At 35.1% G+C, this 11740-nt stretch overlaps 1 protein-coding gene across 1 annotated transcript; it reads left to right on the top strand.

The window, feature by feature from the left end:
- Nucleotides 1-3651: 3651 nt before the first annotated feature.
- On the top strand, nt 3652-9392 carry LOC11408117 (actin-interacting protein 1-2). Its single transcript, XM_003631025.4, has 6 exons — nt 3652-4160; nt 4729-4890; nt 5540-5726; nt 6880-7302; nt 8094-8501; nt 8798-9392. Exons 1-6 carry the CDS (start codon nt 3763-3765, stop codon nt 9053-9055), a joined length of 1836 nt encoding a protein of 611 aa, XP_003631073.1. The 5' UTR covers nt 3652-3762; the 3' UTR covers nt 9056-9392.
- Nucleotides 9393-11740: the final 2348 nt, after the last annotated feature.

Genomic DNA, 11740 nt, shown 5'->3' with positions numbered 1-11740 from the left:
GAGACGAGAAAGAAAACAAGTGTTAAAATATTGATTTAATTTTGTAACCAAAAAAAAAATATCTTTTATATCGTTGTATCAAAATCTTTAAAATTATTAGATTTCAAATTCACTTTTATTACGGTTTAGCATTTAGGGTGGATAGACTAGCATGAAGGTCCATCTCTGTTCCCACATACTAGGCCACTATTATGACCTGATCAGTAGAACGGTGTCCGGTGCCGTGAGTTGTTTGCAAGTTGAATGCTTGAATTAAACGACGGAGCGTGGTGTACTTGTAAGCACTTCGACGCTCAAGTCAGTATTTGAGCAAGAAAGGGAGGGTGTTAAGCATGAATGAAAATCGTATCATGGAAAACTGTTAAAGTCACCTTATATAGGGAGGTGCATGTTGTTTGTGTTTTCGACGTTGTAACCGTTGCCCGGTGGTTACGTATTGCAATGATTGGAGAGAGTTATGATTCGATAACTTTGTGCTCTCATGTAATATTTTCTCATTCCATCACAACAATTTAATAAGACATTCAAAGATGTAACATAGTGCTTAGAAAGACTATTATTCGTAGAGATGGTTATAAACACACTCATATACCCTAAAAAATCGTGAGCTCTGTTAGAGTTTCCAATATTGATGCTAGCACCCATGACACCAGGGGAAGATTTGAACAGGGCAGGGTGTGGCAATAGCCACACCAGCCCAGGCCCAATTGTTTTATTATTAGTGCACCACACCAACAGCCTAGACCATCAGTTTTCTTTTTTGATTCCTATCAACCAGCCCACGTTTCCTTCTTCACAAGCACACACACACTTCCTCACAAGATATCAAATTGATGTCATCACTTGGGGTAAATGTATATAGATTTTCAATTTAATGGACTAGGATTCTACCTAGTAAGTATTCACAATTTTATCTTTCAAATTAGATTCTTAATTAAGCCCTTGTTCACACCAATCTTATAGACAATCTTCTAGTTAGAGGTGACTAACACCATCCACTTAGTTCTTACGGAAGAAAAAAAAATTGCTACACTGATATTGTAAGTCTAGGTTCGCCCCTGCATGACACTACGGTGGAGGAGGAGGACACCTTACAACGCAGCAAAACGGGCGACGAGAGAGAGCTCGTGGAGAAAAAGAAGTGTAGTTCTAACAAGGACAAACTACTGAACATCTTTGGCGATGTTGGTTCAACCCATGCAACAAAATCGGAAGAAAAATGAGGATAGAAACAAAAATTGTGATGATGTTAAGCGATTAGATGGTCAACATGACTCTTACTATCAATTTCAAGTTCGTGGAATAGCTTGAAATGGAGGTGGACAAAAAATGGTGGCCTTAATTCAGTTCAGTTGATATGGTAGAAGGCTATTTACATGCTTCACTTTCTGTGAACGTAGTTGCATTGCAGCCTCTAGACATAAATGGTCGATACATGTGTCAAATTTCTGACTGAATACTAGTAAATTTAGTATGAATTAAAATGAAACAGCCAATAACAACTGCTGCTGCACTAAAAGAATATATAAAGCCAACATGTCGCTGAATCATGATATAGCATGTAGAAATGGAGTAGCATTGCAACTCTATCAACTTGCAAACAGTGACAATATATAATAAAGATGTCTTCAGGTGTTAAAACTGCCTTACTATTAGCCTCAGATTTGGCTACAACCATCTAAAACTGCCCTACTATAAGGGAACATTCTGCATATGAACTCTAACCAAAATGCTTCTGTATCAGTCAATGAACTAATACATGAACAATATCAAACAAAGTTCTATATTGATATTGAAGAGTCGTAAAATGAAATTTGAAAGTGGGTGCATTGATACTTGTTATTCTTTTCTAAAATCACTTATTTTTTTAATTCATTAGAGAATATTGTTTAGTAATGTACTCTCTTCCTCCTAAATTATATGATTTTTAATAGAGTAGTGATATTTGAACAACCATTTCATACAACTTTTGGTGACAACTTTTTTTTCTCTCTTTTCATTGGATAAAAACAATGGAGGGAGAAAAAGGAAGAGAGGGAATAAGAGGATAATGTGAGTATGAGAGAGAAAGTTGTCAAAAAGTTGTCACAAAGTGGTTGTACAAATATCATTTCTCTTTTTATAAAGTGGTTGCAACGAATCCTTCAACTAGAATGGTGGGTCAATTTCATAAAGTTTAGTAGTGTACTCTCTCCCTCCTAAATATATGATTTTTTATATTAAAAAATGTAATTAATATTGTTTGGGAATGAGAAATTATGTCATTTTACAAAACTTTCTTTCATCAAGAGGGTAAGAAAGATAAACTAAAAATTTGAAAAAAAGATAGTAATAAATAGTTAATAGAAAAATTAGTATTAAATGTTCGACTTGTAAGACCATTTACAATGGCAAAATATATTCAACAACCCTCAACACCCACTTTTTCAATTCCCAACACTCCACATCATTTTCTCTCTCTTAATTCAACACCCATTCAATTTTTACCTCTCCAATGGTTTTTTCATTCAACACCCTACCCCACCATATTTTATTTCTTATTCTTATTTAATTTTATATTTTTGTTTTTATAATTACATAAAATTACAATTATCGATTATAATTAAATTAAAATGAAGAAACACTTAACAATTTTTTTTTTTTTTGTAAAAACAAAATTTATTTAAATAATTTATTTTTATTTTCTTAACATAAATAAAATGCAATACAACAAACTAAATAAACACTAAAACTTCCAAAGAAAGACTAATACAAAGCTAATAATAAGATTAAGAGAGTGAAAAACTTGATTTTTTTTCCTGTGTCCAAATCAAATGATCCAAGTCTCTATTTATAGAGAAAAAAAATTACGAATTTTGGTAAAAAAAAATAAAAATAAAAATTTATTTGCAATGAAATAATTGGGTCCAAATTATTAAGAAGATAAAAATCCGAGCAGCCAATCAGCGCGCGCCAAGTGTCTCCGTGGGCCAGGCATTCAACATGTTGAATTGTTTCAACACTTCCCTCCTCCAACTCACTTTTTCCCCATTTCAACACCCCCCACCTACGATGGTTCAACAAGGGTTCAACATGTTGAATGGCAAATTCAACATGCCATTGTAAATGGTCTAATTTGGGTCAAATCTTTTTTTCTGAAACAACTTATAATTTGAGACGGCATTAGACTAAATTTAAATGAGTGAATATGTTTTTTCCTCCTTAAATTTGTATGCACCGGTCAATTGCATCCCCAAATTATTCGAAATAGCCAATATATTCCTGAATTTTATGAATGACAATCAATTTAGTTTCTCTATTAAGTTCAGAAATTAACAGTTTTGACGTGTCACATCGGTTGAACGCTGACGTGAAATTTTGAGACAACTTTCACATACACATTAACGAATTTGATCAGAAAAAATTGAAATATTTTTTGACCTTTTTTTAAAACAAAAGTAGTTATAATTATTACACTGTTGAAATCAATCTTTAAATTATTCATTAAAAATTAATTTCGTCCATAAATTATGTCACCTGCCATCAAATCAATTCATAAATTATTTATCGCCTAATTTATTTATCCTATTCACTCTAATTTAAAATGGAGGGTGAATTGCATAAAAGTTAAAACGGATAATTCAACTTTTTTTTACTAGAGGAGCTAGTAGTAGTAGATTTGTGGAAATGGCGTTACTTGTCGTTGATTGAAAAAGCATAAGCTTTTGAGTATTCATTCTCTTCTGCCATCATCATCGTGCACTGCATTTTCTCTCTTTCAAGATGAGCGCGGTTGAGTTGACGGAGACTTACGCCTGTACGCCGTCAACAGAACGTGGCCGTGGTATTCTCATCTCCGGCGACTCCAAATCCAACACCATCACCTACACCAATGCCAGATCGGTTATCATGATGAATCTCCATAACCCCCTTCAAGTCTCCGTCTATGGCGAACATGCTTACCCTGCCACCGTCGCTCGATTTTCACCCAACGGTGAATGGGTTGCATCTGCTGACGTGTCAGGTACCGTGAGGATCTGGGGAACTCGCAATGAATTCGTTTTGAAGAAGGAGTTTCGTGTTCTTTCTGGAAGGATCGATGATCTTCAGTGGTCTCCTGATGGTATCAGAATTGTTGCTTCTGGTGAAGCTAAAGGGAACTCCTTTGTTCGCGCTTTTATGTATCTATCTATCTATTCATTCATAACTATTTCCTTTCCTTTTCTTTTCTTTCATTTTAAACTTATTTGACTTCACTTTACTATATATAGGATAGGATATCATTCATCTCTTACATTACACTTACACTTACACTTACACTTACACTTACACATTTCTAATTTATTGCTTTCATTTACAACTAATCATGGCTCTGTCATTGTTTGGATAAACTACTTTTGCTGTAATTTACAGCTTATAGCATAAGCGCTTATCATGTATAACCACTTATTTTAACATATTTTCATAAAATAACTGTTTTTGTATAAGTTATAAGTTGTTTTCATAGGTTTTCCTGGAGAGCTTATAAAAATAACCTCAAAATAGTTTATCTAGATGTCATAAGTTGTTTTCATAGGTTCTCGGAAACAATCTCTCAAGTGTTTATGCCAGTAGATAAGCTCGAATAAATTTTGATGTTTTTGCAGTGTATGTTTGAGTGAATATTTTTTGCCTTTTCTTTTGATCAGACTCTATATGGTAGTTCTTTAGTTGGTGATATTTACTGTGATCAATTTCTGCTATGGATAGGTGGGATTCTGGGACTAATGTTGGTGAATTTGATGGCCACTCAAGGCGAGTTTTGAGTTGTGCTTATAAACCTACAAGGCCTTTTCGCATTGTCACCTGTGGAGAGGATTTTCTTGTCAACTTTTATGAAGGACCGCCCTTTAGATTTAAGCAATCTCACAGGTATGGTGTGAGAAACTCAATGGTGATGCAGTCTTTTTTTCGATATGTTTGTTTGTCTTCTGCTCTCTTTAGACGTTGATTAATTTTGTTGCACACATGCACTGATTCTATTTTTCTCTTTCTACCGACTTATATAAGTTTCTCTCCATGCATTTTTGTGAAGGGAAAATCTACTTTTGAGCAACTGAAAGAAAGTCATTCCTTTGCATATCCTTAAAAATACATGTCTAATTAAAATCGTGGAACCCAAAATTTTGCATATTGCCATAAACTTTTTATGTTTTATCCTTCTATAAAGAAAAATGTCTTAATTGATGAATTTTCAAAACATTGGTTGTTTGAGTTTATTGGAGATGTGCTGTTGATGTAAATTAACCGACACGACATCTAATGAGAACTCATCATATTGCCACGTATGCTCATTTTGCTACCACATTTTAAAAATATCTGCAAATACTGAATTCTCATTAGACATCAGGGTAAAACTGGGTTTCAATGACATTGCATGTCCCCTTTTCTCTTAATGTTTAAAGATAGTGTAATTTCTTTTCATATTCCTCTGTTTTGGTTTGTTCTTATCTTTGATCTTCTCTGCCTGTTACATTCGTCTGATAAATGACTGATGTCACGATATTTTGTTTATGTATAGGGATCATTCAAATTTTGTCAATTGTGTAAGATATTCTCCAGATGGCAGTAAATTTGTAACTGTTAGTTCTGACAAAAAGGGTATCATATTCGATGGAAAGACTGGAGAGAAGATCGGTGAGTTGTCTTCTGAAGGTGGCCATACTGGCAGTATTTATGCTGTTAGCTGGAGTCCTGATGGAAAACAAGTAAGCTAACTTTTGAGTATTTTTTATTGATTATGGCAGGTCTGGTCATATACTGATCCCATTTTCACATATTTGTCTCTCTCCATCTCCTTTTCAATCTATGATGTTGATCACTTAACTTGCTTTTCTTTTAGAAGTTAACATGCAACTATAAACTAAGAAATATGTGGTAAAGTAAAAGGCATGTCGTAATAACTTGTGTCATATAAATTATAAATACTTACTTCACTGCCTTCACATTTTGAAGGCAAACTATGGTGCATAGAAGTTATTCGAGCTAAGGGATAGGAATTTGAAGAAAAAAGAATCTGTATTTAGTTCTCTTGATTTTTTTTCTTGATAAGCGTATTTAGGTCTCTTGCTAGCCTGACTTATATTCACTTTTCTATTATATTGCTCTCATTTTAACTTGTAGGTTATGGTATGTTTGTTATCTGGTCTTTTGGGAAAGTTCACTTTCAAGTCTAGAGGATTTTTTGTTAACATTGATTTTAGACCTATTTGAAATTTTAAAATCAATAGAAATTTACACTTTTAGTTGTTGACCATGCGTGTCTTGATTGCTAGTTTACTGAGATTTTTGGCAGCAGAGTCTAAGGCTTTGTTTTGGAGTTTGGAGGAAAACAGGGAGAGGGGAGGAAAGAAAAAGTAGGAGAATTCCTCACTTTTTTTGGGAGAATGTTTTTCAAGGGATTAAGATGAAAATACTTGTGAATAAGAATTTTGTTTTGAGAAAATTTATATAGAGAATAAATAGATTTGAAAGTTTATTCGAAATTTTCCAAAGCCCTCCGTCAATGTACTTTTCGAGTTCCCATATATTGGAGAGTTTTAGTCCGATGTAGAATAATAAATCTCATTCAAGGTAGGGGAACTACTCAGCCTTCCCCTTCCCTTTACTCCTCTTTTATCTTCAAAGCCCTTCCCTCCCTTTCCTCCAAACTCTCAAACAAAACCTAAATGTTCGATATACTTTGCACAGTTCAATTAGCAAAGTTCTTGTGCATGTTAACTTTTGAGGTTGCTGTTAAACTGTTCTATTTGTTGAATTGATATTTTCCCCCTTGGCTATACTAGTCATTTTTGTGCAAGTCTCTTTACTTTCTTTCTTCCCTGTTAGACATCTGATCTTCAGTTGCAATGTTATCGTTAGGTGCTGACTGTATCTGCTGACAAGTCTGCAAAAGTATGGGACATATCTGAGGATAACATTGGGAAGGTGAAGAAAACATTGATTTGTTCTGCCTCTGGTGGAGTTGAAGACATGCTTGTAGGGTGCCTATGGTTGAACGATTATCTTGTCACTGTTTCTCTTGGCGGGACAATATCAATTTTTTCCGCAAGTGATCTTGATAAAGCCCCGAGATCATTTTCAGGACATATGAAAAATGTTTCCTCCTTAACCATTCGCAGAAGTAACCCTAGAGTGCTCCTGTCTTGTAGTTATGATGGCTTAATAGTTAAGTGGATTCAAGGGATTGGATATAGCGGTAAATTACAAAGGAAGGAAAATTCTCAAATAAAATCCTTAGCAGCTGCAGAAGAAGAGATTGTTACATCTGGTTTTGATAATAAGGTGATTGTTTTGCTTATACTCTTTGACGGATATGACTGATAATCATTATATTATGTTTTTTTCATTTTCCATTTTCTCCAATTTGATTTGGATAAACAAATCAGCCTTGCTTGTCGTTTGCATTTAATTAATATACTTTTTATGGGATGAAATAAATCATTTTCTCGGTGTTATGCATTTAAGTATATTGGTCGTGAATTTCCTAGAAATCTCCATGAAGCACTTGACTAGTGCAGACCCATTAAATAAGCAGTAGTAATTGTTTTACAAGATACTTATATAGATCTAATTGATATGCTTTGTTAGTTCACACGAGACAATTTCTGATTGGTTGACTGTAAAAAATTTACATCAACAGAGTATCGAAATTAAATTTTAAACTTACTCTGTTCTTTATTTAAATGCTCGCTATTAATATGTACACATTCATTACTAGATCAGTTTGGTCCAAAAAGTAATATTGTTGTGACTTTCGTTTTGTGCCCAATATAATTAATTTCATTTGACTGGTTAATACGGAACATTTCTTTATATACGGGTTATAATCAGCTCACTAAGTGACAAATTAACAACTACCTTCTTAGTCCCAAGATATTATAAGTTAGCAATTGTGGTTTGATGCATGTCTTGATATTACGTGGAAAGAATGTTTATTTTTCACTGATCAGTTTCTTGATATTTAGCAATTAGTGTGCGGGACAAATTTCATGGCATCTGCTTATTCAAAAATCGTTTATAACTAATGGCTTCTTCCTCTTACTCCTTCAATTCCTTTCTCTTCTGACAACCAGATAAGGCGGGTTTCTTTGCATGGGGATCAGTGTGGAGACGCTGAAGCCATTGATATTGGAAGTCAACCAAAGGATTTTAGTGTTGCACTTTCGTCTCCTGAACTTGTTCTAGTTTCAATTGATTCAGGAGTTGTCATGCTGCGTGGCACAAAAGTTGTGTCAACCATTAATCTTGGATTTACTGTTACGGCATCTGTTGTCTCGTCTGATGGAAGTGAAGCTATTATTGGTGGACAGAATGGTAAACTGCACATATATTCTATTTCTGGTGATACACTTGTTGAAGAGGCTGTCCTTGAGAAACATAGGGGTGCTATTAGTGTCATACGGTATTCTCCAGATTTTTCAATGTTTGCATCAGGGGATGTTAATCGAGAAGCTGTTGTTTGGGACCGTGCCTCCCGAGATGTGAGTACTAGTACTACTTTTGAACCGGTTTTGTTTCCATTATCACTTTTTTTGTAACATTTCTTTCAGCGCTTTTAACTGCACACTTTTCTTCTGTTTTCTGCTTTCAAATATTACAAACAGGAAACAAAGTGAAAACACAGACCCAGTTTTGCAATTAAAATGAAAAAGGAACATTTTTTCAAACCAAGCTGGCCTTTAAATAACGAAAGTATTATGTTTAATGCTTTCTATCTGTAATGCGTTTAACTGCTTATTGCGCTTTTAAATGTAAATCTTTTTATGTTATTATGCAGGTGAAGCTCAAGAACATGCTGTACCATACTGCACGGATAAATTGTCTTGCTTGGTCCCCTGATAGCAGTAGGATTGCTACAGGATCACTCGACATGTGCGTTATTATATATGAGATTGACCAACCTGTGGCTAATAGAAATACCATAAAGGGTGCTCACTTAGGTGGGGTATATGGGTTAGTATTCACTGATGAATATAGTTTGGTTAGCTCAGGTGAGGATGCTTTTATCCGTGTCTGGAAGATAACCCCTCCCTGAAGATCAAGCTGTAAAGGGAAAGTGGGAAACATTTGTTGAATTTCAAATTTATTGTTCCTATACAATGCTTCCAAAAGTCAAAACTGATGAAGAGGGTTGTGCTTATCACCCCCAAGTTAGAGAGGGGATGTTTCCTAAAAGACAAGTGAGCTTTTGCTGATTGTTTGTTCATATATCACAAAGACAACTTTTGCGACTTGCAAGCTTCTGTTTGGTATTCACTCTTGATTGTGCAATATGAAGGCCATTTTTCTTGTGAGCAGTTTTTGTGAGTTTCAAATTGTAGACTACATGTAGACTACTATGGCGCTACGGTATACAATCATTTTATTTACTAGACCTTGTCATATCGACGGCAAATAAAACATTCAAATAAATAGAAAATAATGTGCTTTTGGTGCAAATACAATGTTAATAGTAAAAATACAATAAAAAAGGAGTTCATGTTAGTACATTGCGAAAAATATATGAATAAGAATTGGTTAAAAAATGAAGAGATTATACATTTTGCATGCTTTTCTAGTGCTTTCTATGAAGCACATACTTCTCATATTGGTGTGTCCCAACGTCATATCATGTCCAATACCAACACAACATCAACGCTTAAAATAAATAATGAATTTTACCATTTTTTTAAATTATTATTAGTGTCAACGCGTCTGAACTTTATAGTGTTTTTTATTATATATATAGGCCTAATTTACCGGCATGTGTAGCTCTTATTTTTCTTTATCTTTTTTTTTATTTTTGGTACAAAAGAGGGCAAAGCCCAAAGAAAAAGAAAACTAAGAAATTAAACGGACGTTCCTAGGCATGCAAGCCCCGGAAATATCATCAAACAAAAGACTCTGAAGCTCACTAGGGGGAGTCTTCAGAATATGAAAATCTAGAAAATCCATCGAAATGCTGAAATTTGCAAGCCAATCTGCACTTCTGTTGCCTTCACGCCAAGTATGGGTAATTTTGACAGTCCAACTCAAACTCAAAAGTTGTCGAATACGCCTGACCAAAGTAGGAGTCGTTCCACTAAAATTGCAATTTTCAGTAATCATGTCGACCAAGATCTTTGAGTCACTATCCACTATAAGATGAGTGGTATTCTCCCTCCACGCCATGTCCAAACCTAGGTACATGCCCCACATTTCAGCATGAAAAGCATCACACATTCCAATCTTCTTGAAGTAGCCTTTAATCCATCTGCCATCAGAGTCTCGAAGAAGCCCTCCACACCCTGCAAAAGTACCAGATGCCTTCCAAGCACCATCACAATTAAGCTTAACCCAACCAAACGGAGGTCGCATCCAACCGATGTATATAGTTTCCTTTTGATGCGAACTTTTATGCACCAACTTCGTATTGTCTTCTATCTCTCTAGTAAACTTTTGAATTACGAGTGTTGGATTGCTTGGTCTTTGAAATCCTATTTCAAAAATAGATTTGTTTCGCCAATTCCACAAATACCAACATGTTGTCGTGAAATTAGTCTGCCAAGTAGCAGGATTATCTCCAATCCCTTTTTTATTAAGGTTGTTAAAAATCACTCACTGCAATCAAAAGAGAAGAAATTACTTATGTAATTATACGGGATAAGTCTGAGCCATACCTGAGTGGCGTGCACACAATCACGAAGGACATGAATGATTGTTTCATCCTCTCTCGCACAACAAGGACAAGTAGGGGAGATACCAACCCCCCACTTGCTACGACGATAATTGGTAAGAATCCTTCCATTAGCGGCCAACCAAATAAAGGTTTGGATACGATGGGGACCCTTCCAGTTCCATAAGGTCTTCCATTCACCTCCCACAGCAAAGGAGGTCTCTTGCTGCAAATTGTAAGCACTTTGGACAGTAAACTGTAGTGTGTTAGTTCCTCCCCATCCTATAGTATCTGGGCCATCAAAATCAGAAGGGGTTGGAAGGGCTAAAATCTGGTTAACAATGTCCACAGGCAAGTTATCCATCAAAAAATTTAGGTCCCAGACACCAGAAGTATTAATAGCATCCCTAACTGAATACTTTTTTCTTTATCTTAATTAGCTTTAAATGTCGAATACTTTTTTTATTTTAACATCCAATATATAATATTTTTTTGAATCAGCTAATATTATTCACGTCGAGTAAATGCAAGATGCAAACTCACTCGCGGCGGAAAACAATATAATACAAATGATGCTGCATATAGACGGAACACCTACCAAAAACAAACAAAAAGGACAACCAAATAATGAGGACGAGTATACGGACGCGCTAAGCACCAACCGCATACCTATGCCTTACAATCCAAAAATTAAGGCGTCCATAAATGCCAACAGCACGCACAGAGAAGCTGCCAAGGCCTAAAGACCCACCACAGAAATCCCACCTAACCAAAACAATACTCTAGCTGCCCCATTACTAACAAAGATAGGAACTGATACAATACTAATACCAGCCAAACAAAATTCAAGACATAGGGGAAACTGAACAGGCCGCACAGCAGGAAGAGCAATATCCATGACAGCAACACTAAAAAGCACGCTGCACACTCCAGAAGCCCACTAAACAGCCAATATATAAAACTAACAACCAATATATAAAAGATCCTCCTGCATATCCAAAAATCAATATACATTCCTCAACATAATTATAGCAGCGATTACACTTTTCAAGTTCAAATAATAAAGATGTAGAAGATGGAATGAAA

This window comes from Medicago truncatula, chromosome 8, assembly GCF_003473485.1.
Source record: "Medicago truncatula cultivar Jemalong A17 chromosome 8, MtrunA17r5.0-ANR, whole genome shotgun sequence".
Classification (NCBI taxonomy): Eukaryota; Viridiplantae; Streptophyta; class Magnoliopsida; order Fabales; family Fabaceae; genus Medicago; species Medicago truncatula.
Note: the sequence above shows the minus strand (reverse complement) of the source record. Positions and strands in the feature narration are given on the sequence as shown.

Bases quoted from the DNA above. Each gene is read 5' to 3' on its own strand.
- LOC11408117 (XM_003631025.4), top strand. From the start codon at position 3,763: ATGAGCGCGGTTGAGTTGACGGAGACTTACGCCTGTACGCCGTCAACA. The intron at 4,891-5,539 runs GTATGGTGTGAG...GTTTATGTATAG, and splicing joins AGATTTAAGCAATCTCACAG to GGATCATTCAAATTTTGTCA. The intron at 7,303-8,093 runs GTGATTGTTTTG...TCTGACAACCAG, and splicing joins CATCTGGTTTTGATAATAAG to ATAAGGCGGGTTTCTTTGCA.